This window comes from Rattus rattus, chromosome 4, assembly GCF_011064425.1.
Source record: "Rattus rattus isolate New Zealand chromosome 4, Rrattus_CSIRO_v1, whole genome shotgun sequence".
In the NCBI taxonomy this organism is placed as follows: Eukaryota; Metazoa; Chordata; class Mammalia; order Rodentia; family Muridae; genus Rattus; species Rattus rattus.
In genome coordinates, this window is record NC_046157.1 from 105,715,294 (window position 1) to 105,721,519 (window position 6,226).

Genomic DNA, 6,226 nt, shown 5'->3' on the forward strand with positions numbered 1-6,226 from the left:
TCCTTTGATTCTATACCCAGGTGTGACACAGCTGGACTATACAGTAGTTCTGCATGTAGTTTTCTAAGACATCCTTACATTGTTTTCCAAAAATTCTGCACCAGGTACCTTCCCAAGAGATTGAGTAAGGGTTCCATTTTTTCTGTATTTTTATCAGTGTTTATTGTAAATTCTTTTTTTTTTTTTCAGGAAAAAGGTCAACATTTATTACCAAGAAACCATAGGGGAGAACAATGGCTGGGCAGATGGAATATCTTCTGGAAGAGTTCCTAGTACAGGGAGGCAAAGATGGCCTGAGGTACCTGCTCTTTGACCTCTGATGGTAAAGTCTACCTTGGGTTAGAGGCTCCTTGTGCAGCAACACCTGACTGGTCCTGGCCTCCAGTTCTCCTGTGCTTGGCTGAATGGCTCACTTTGGGGTTCATAGGTTGACCATGGCCCATTCCTTCTTTTGTACTTTGATGTCGGTCACAGGCTCTATGGACAATGCCTGGCTGCTGTTTATTTCCAATTATCTTATATCTGTATAAAAGGTTGCTTTCCTCGGTGTCTTTGCATGGACCCTTGCCCATTCCACTCTTTTTAATTTGACCTGGGTCACAGGTTCTCCGGTAAGCAAGACCTAACTGCTGCTTGTCTTCAATTACTCTATAACCCTGTGGATGGTTGCTCCCCTTGGGAGTGGGGAGGTTGTCATAGACTCTTGTCTTCACACTATTTGGGTGCTTGTCATGAGTTCTCTGGGCATTAACCAATGGCAGCAATTTTTCTCCAATTTCTCTAGAACTGAATGAAAGGTGATACACCTTGGGACTTCTTTGTGGATAGGAGCTCATTCCACTCCTTCTAATTTGTTCTGGGTCACAGGCTCTCTGGTTAGAGAGACTTGAGTGTTGCTTGTCTCCAGTTACCCTGTGCCAACAAGGATGGTTGGTCCCCTTAGGAGTGAGGAAGTTTTCAGAGGTCATTCTTTTCTTTGGACTGTTCAGATGTTGATCATAGGCTCTCTGGGTATTAATACCGGGCTGTGGTTTATCTCTAACTTCTCTGTGTCTGAGTGAGTGGTCATGCATCTTGGGGCTTCTATGTGGAGAGCACTCCTTTCCACTCTTTGTTCTAATTTCTTCTGGGTCAGAGGCTCCCTGGGCAGCAGTTCCACTGATCTTGACTGGGTGGTTCTCTTTAGGACTCATAAGTTGACTGTAGCCCATTCCTTTCTTAGTATTTTGATGTGGGTCAATGGCTTTATGGTCCACACCTGGCTCCTGATTGTCTCTAATTTCTCTGTATCTGGATGACTGGTTGTGCCTTTCTGGGATTCTATGTGGAGAGCCTCCAATTTCATTCTTTGGTTTAGTTTGATCTGCGTCACCAGTGCTCTGATCAGCAAGACTTGACTCCTGCTTGTCTCCAGCTTTCTTGTGAAAACATGGATTGTCATTCCTCATGGGAGTGGAGTGCTGGCCAAAGCCTATCTTCACTTTGTCCCGATGTTGGTAACAGACTCTCTGGACATCCATGCCTGCCTGCATTTTGTCTCTATTTCCTCTATATATGAAAGTATGGTTGTTGTGCTCCTTGGGGCTGGTGTGGTCATTGTTCATTCTTCTTACTGATCGGCTTTTGTTTGGGTCATGGAGTCCCTTAGAAGAGTGGGAAAAGCTACCCAGCTGGAATGGCAGTGATTCCATTTTATACTCTTGTACCTTTGTCATGTGCTTTTTGGTCAACTCTGAAGGCTCACCTACAGTTTTCACCAGCTTATGAACTAGAGAGTCCATGAGGGATTGTAGTTCAACTGCTGTACTGTAAATGACGTTTATTCTATGTACTACCTCCTGTGTCTGCTCAGTAGCTGGTGGGGGAATTTCTTTCTTCAAAGAATCCCTCTGCCCCTTGAGTTTTGTGCTGAGGTTTTCATATTGTGCAGCATTCCAGATGAACTTCAAGGAGCTTTTAGAAGGAACCTCTCTTTTTCCTCCTATATTAGGGGAGGACTTACTTTCAGTCTTGGCTGAATCCTTGAGCTGGGTGAAACTTGAAATAGAAGACTTTACTCTTCCAAGCCTTTCTCCCTGGCTTATGCCTCCATATTTCAAATTACTGGGCCTCTTTTCAGAGGGATGAAATACACTGTCCTTCGTTGGTTCAGTTTTATCCTTGTGGACTCTGAACTGAGTCTCCACACTCTGATCTCTATTCATGAGGAGATCACCTAAGCCCTGGGAAGTCTTGGGGTCTTGTGACCCACTCTGGAGGCTGGGCAATGAGTGTGAAGGCAATCTGACCATGGCAGGGTGTACTGTATTAGAGCCACCTGCATGATGGCTTACAGACCAGGCCTGTGGCTGCTTGTTTACTTTCAAGTCATTGTTACTATACTCTTCTGTTTTTAAATGCAAGTACCCTGTGTTTTGTTGGGTAGGCATTTGGAGATGGCCTTGACTTCTTTTGGCCTCTATGGGCTCAAAGTCCTCATTACTCTTATTTAAGGCTTGTCCATTGGTAATCTCGCCAGATCCCAGATTTGCTCTCCACGCATGAGGTGACTCTTCTTTTATCTTCAATACGTTGGTTTGTTTGGCCACTGAGGGTGAAACTCTGTCTCTACAGCCCACAGTTGTTGAACCCCAGCTGGGATGTCCTGAAGCCACATCCTCAGACCTAATCCAGCGTTCATGCTTGGACATCCATACGCTGGTATTTGGTTGCAGGATATATCTCCCAGTCCCTTGGATAGTCCTGCTCTGCTGGGGTTGTGCCTGGGAGCAGAGAGCATGGGGCTGAACACTCTGGTATCTCTGCCATTGATCTGGATGGGACCTTGAGTGACCATGGCTGTCAATAGGTGGGGGGGAACTTTGGGTCTTCTGTACCTCTGGAGGTGATTGTTCAAACAGAGGACTTCGCAGCCTGGCAGATGATGCAGTTTCTACCCTTATTCCCCCTGGATCTTGGTGATGCAAGTTTTCCAGGATAAAGGCAGCCTTGGTATAGGGTTCGGCCTTGGAATCACAGGGTAATTGTCTGTGTTTCATGGGAAGCTGCATGATGTTTGATTTCATCATTGTAGTCTTTGGGTCAAGGAAGGAAAGGTTCTCAGTGATGTTCATAGAGTGCTCATCTGTCCTCAGCGTAAGATTCTTGGTTTCCAGACTCTCCCCGGGGGTGCTGCTTGAAGTACAAAGCAGGTCTTTAACCCTAAGTTTAAGGTCCTTCTTGATGGTGTTAGGTATGCCATACTTTGCTATGACCTTCTTTAATAACATCCCACTGGGCACAGGCCCCATCATCTGGTTCCACTTGTAAGTTTTGGAGTTGAGGGTGGAGGGCTGGGCAGGTTGGTTGAGTTCAGGCCAGTTCTTGCCATAACCATTACTGTTTGGTGGGGAATCTCCCTGGAGCTGTGCTGGTTCCTTAGAAGGGAGGAATCTGGCGTGCGTTCTTTGTTGTTCTCCTAAATTAATTGCCTTCTCTTCATGCTGTGGCTGCTCATGATGGTGGACCATTAGATAATGCTCAGGAAGGATGAAGGCTGACCTGGTATTTTTAGTGGGCAGCGTGCACCTGGCTAAGCTCTCAATGGGCTGGCTAATGGCTCCTTGACAGTTTTGGACTTTACAACCTGGAATATCTTTCCAATTCAATCCAGGGTGACAGGGTTCATTTGTAGTTGGAAGGGGTACCTGTATCCCTGTCGCAGTGGTAGGATATGCTGTTCCACATGCCCTACTCTGGAATGTCGAAGGTGTTTGATATGATATAGAGTTTGGGAGGTTTTCTTGTTCCTGAATTTCTGTCATACCTACCAAACTTGGTGTCACAAGTTGGTGGGGCAATGGCTGGTCCTGGCATCTCTGTGGTGGTCCTTTAGCTAGGGGTAGAGCTTGGTCAAAGCCAAGTGAATCACTAAACCTCACAGTTTTACGTTCTCCTGAGGAGGGTTCTCTGGAGATCCAGGCAGTAGCCACAACTGACTCAGAGAGCACAGAGGATAAACCCAATAAAAGTTGGTTAAATTTCTGCTGTATGAGAGCCTCTAAGACCTTGAGGTAAGAAAACAGCTGAGGGAGGGAAAGCTGATTTAGTTTCTCCTTAGAGTTCCAAAAAAGGTGGGGAGAAGAGTCCAGTAAAAGATGCTGGATGGGGCTTTCCATAGTCTGTAAAGCATGTTGGATATCCAGAGAATTCTTTTGACTATCTCTGCAACCTTCTACAGTAACGGATTTCTTCCTGTCCTTGCTCTGCCTCCTCTTCACCACCTGCCAGTTAGAAACAACACAAATGAATTGGGGTCCCCTTTTCTCTCTGGTAGACAAGCTGCCTGGTCTCAGTGCTCATGGATAACATGAAATCTGCATTTCCAGAGCGCTCTCTCTCTCTCTCTCTCTCTCTCTCTCTCTCTCTCTCTCTCTCTCTCTCTCTCTCATCCATCCATGACTCATTCTTACTGCGCATAAATGCATATCCTTTTGTCCTTGTTTGGAAAAGAGCAGAAGGGGCTGTCTATGCCACCACACTTACCACGGGTGTACTAAGTCAGTGTTCCTCAGACAGGATCCCCAGACAGGATCCTACCCAAGACTGAGCTCTGTAGCTGACCCTGTGCTGTCAGGTGATATCTGCTTCCTCAGACCACAGGGCACGCAATCCCTGATCTGAGGGCCTTGGTCTCATCACCTGCTTCACATCAGCTCAGCACAAACAAAAGCAATCACCTAAACAGAGTAGAGCTGATCATTCTCTGATCTTGACCTGTGTCCCCACGAACTCAGAAATGCAGTCTGTCCATGGAGGCACAGTCGTCCTTAGTGACCTCTTTACCACCCTATACAGATGGTCTAAGAGCCTCGGGCAGACAGCTCAGGACACTCTCACCTCTCTCCTGCCTAAAGACTGATGTGCTGCTAGGCCTGGAGATTTCCACTCACCTCTCTGTACATAGACTTTAGCTATGTTGTAGTTTCTTCTTTCTTTCACCCTTTCCCACCCCTTTTCTTCTACCCTTTCAGTCCCCTCACATTAGATAAGAGAAAAAAAATGGCTGGAGGGGAAAAAGGGAGATGTTATTGTTAGAGTACTTCTGACTGGTCCAGGAAGTTTAGTTTCTCTGGGCACATTTAATCTTGACCTCCGGGATATCAATTTCTTCTTTCTTCTTTTCACACCTCTACTTAAACCACAAACACCAACAACCAATAGCATACAATCAACAACCAACAAGCCTCCCCACGATCTCAAGGCTCTAGCATTTATATAAGCTCTGAAAGGTCCCCAGAATTCCAATCATCACAGAAATGCAGAAATTATCAACTGAAGGCAGAATCATGCCCCTGCTAGAGTGTGAGGCAAATCAATGTCAGTTACTCTGGACAATCTAGAACAACCACATATCCCACCCCCGAGATTAAAAAAACAAACAAAACCAGAAAAATACATATTCTTATATTTCTGTTTTTTTAATGCCAAAAGTTTTTACTGAGCTTGTCTTTCTAAGGAATGTGAGAGTGACAATCATTAATAAAAGTCTGCCTTTCCAATTTGTGTCAACCAAGGCTTTCCTCACCTCTGAGATGTTCTTTTCGCTCCCGGGTGGTGGTGACCCTGGATACTCCTTCAGGAATGGGATTAGTAGGAAAAAGAACCCCACTCCGCAGGCAATGGCGAAGATCATGTCCATTGCTGTGGACATGGAGCTGGAGCTCATCCAAAAGTCACTAATGCTATTCATCAGAAGGAGGAAAGTCTCCATCTTCTGAATAGCAGTGGATCACGCAGGCTACTGAGTCCTGGGGTACAGCATCTGGCTTGTCAAGAGGTCACAGGCTACATCACACAGCTGAGGCCTCCTCATCACAAAGGGCCATTGGCAGGAGGGAGAGTGCCACAGCCCCTCCCCATCCTCTAGCCCAGTAGCCCCACCCGCCTCCTGGCTTTCCCTACTCTCTCCTTCCAAAACCTGCTGTTGAAGAAGCCAAAGACAGATCTGTCTTAATATTGCTTCAGAGTTTTGCTGCGTCTTGTCTGCTTGAATCCATCATGTTCTTACTTTTTTGACAAAATAGGCTTCTCTATGGAAGTTGAATTGTTTCTTAGGGATTATTACTTTCATGATGTTTTCTGACTACACATCCAGGTCTCTTCATTCTGAGATCATAGCTTGTTTTTTTCCAGTAAATTATTTTTATTAATTGTTTTATTTATTTACAATTCATGTATTGTCCCC

General features: G+C 45.6%; 1 protein-coding gene across 1 annotated transcript; it reads right to left on the bottom strand.

The window, feature by feature from the left end:
• Positions 1-329: 329 nt before the first annotated feature.
• Positions 330-5,731, bottom strand: LOC116898118. The gene is made up of 2 exons (XM_032899499.1): positions 5,567-5,731; positions 330-4,262 (listed from the first exon to the last, which is right to left on the bottom strand). The coding sequence occupies exons 1-2, from the start codon at positions 5,729-5,731 to the stop codon at positions 330-332; spliced, it is 4,098 nt and encodes a 1,365-aa protein (XP_032755390.1).
• Between the last annotated feature and the right edge of the window lie 495 nt (positions 5,732-6,226).

Excerpts from the sequence above, each read along its gene's own strand:
- LOC116898118 (XM_032899499.1), bottom strand. The coding sequence starts at position 5,731 with ATGAATAGCATTAGTGACTTTTGGATGAGCTCCAGCTCCATGTCCACA. Across the intron at positions 4,263-5,566 it reads GCGAAAAGAACATCTCAGAG|GTGGTGAAGAGGAGGCAGAG; the intron begins GTGAGGAAAGCC and ends TCTAACTGGCAG.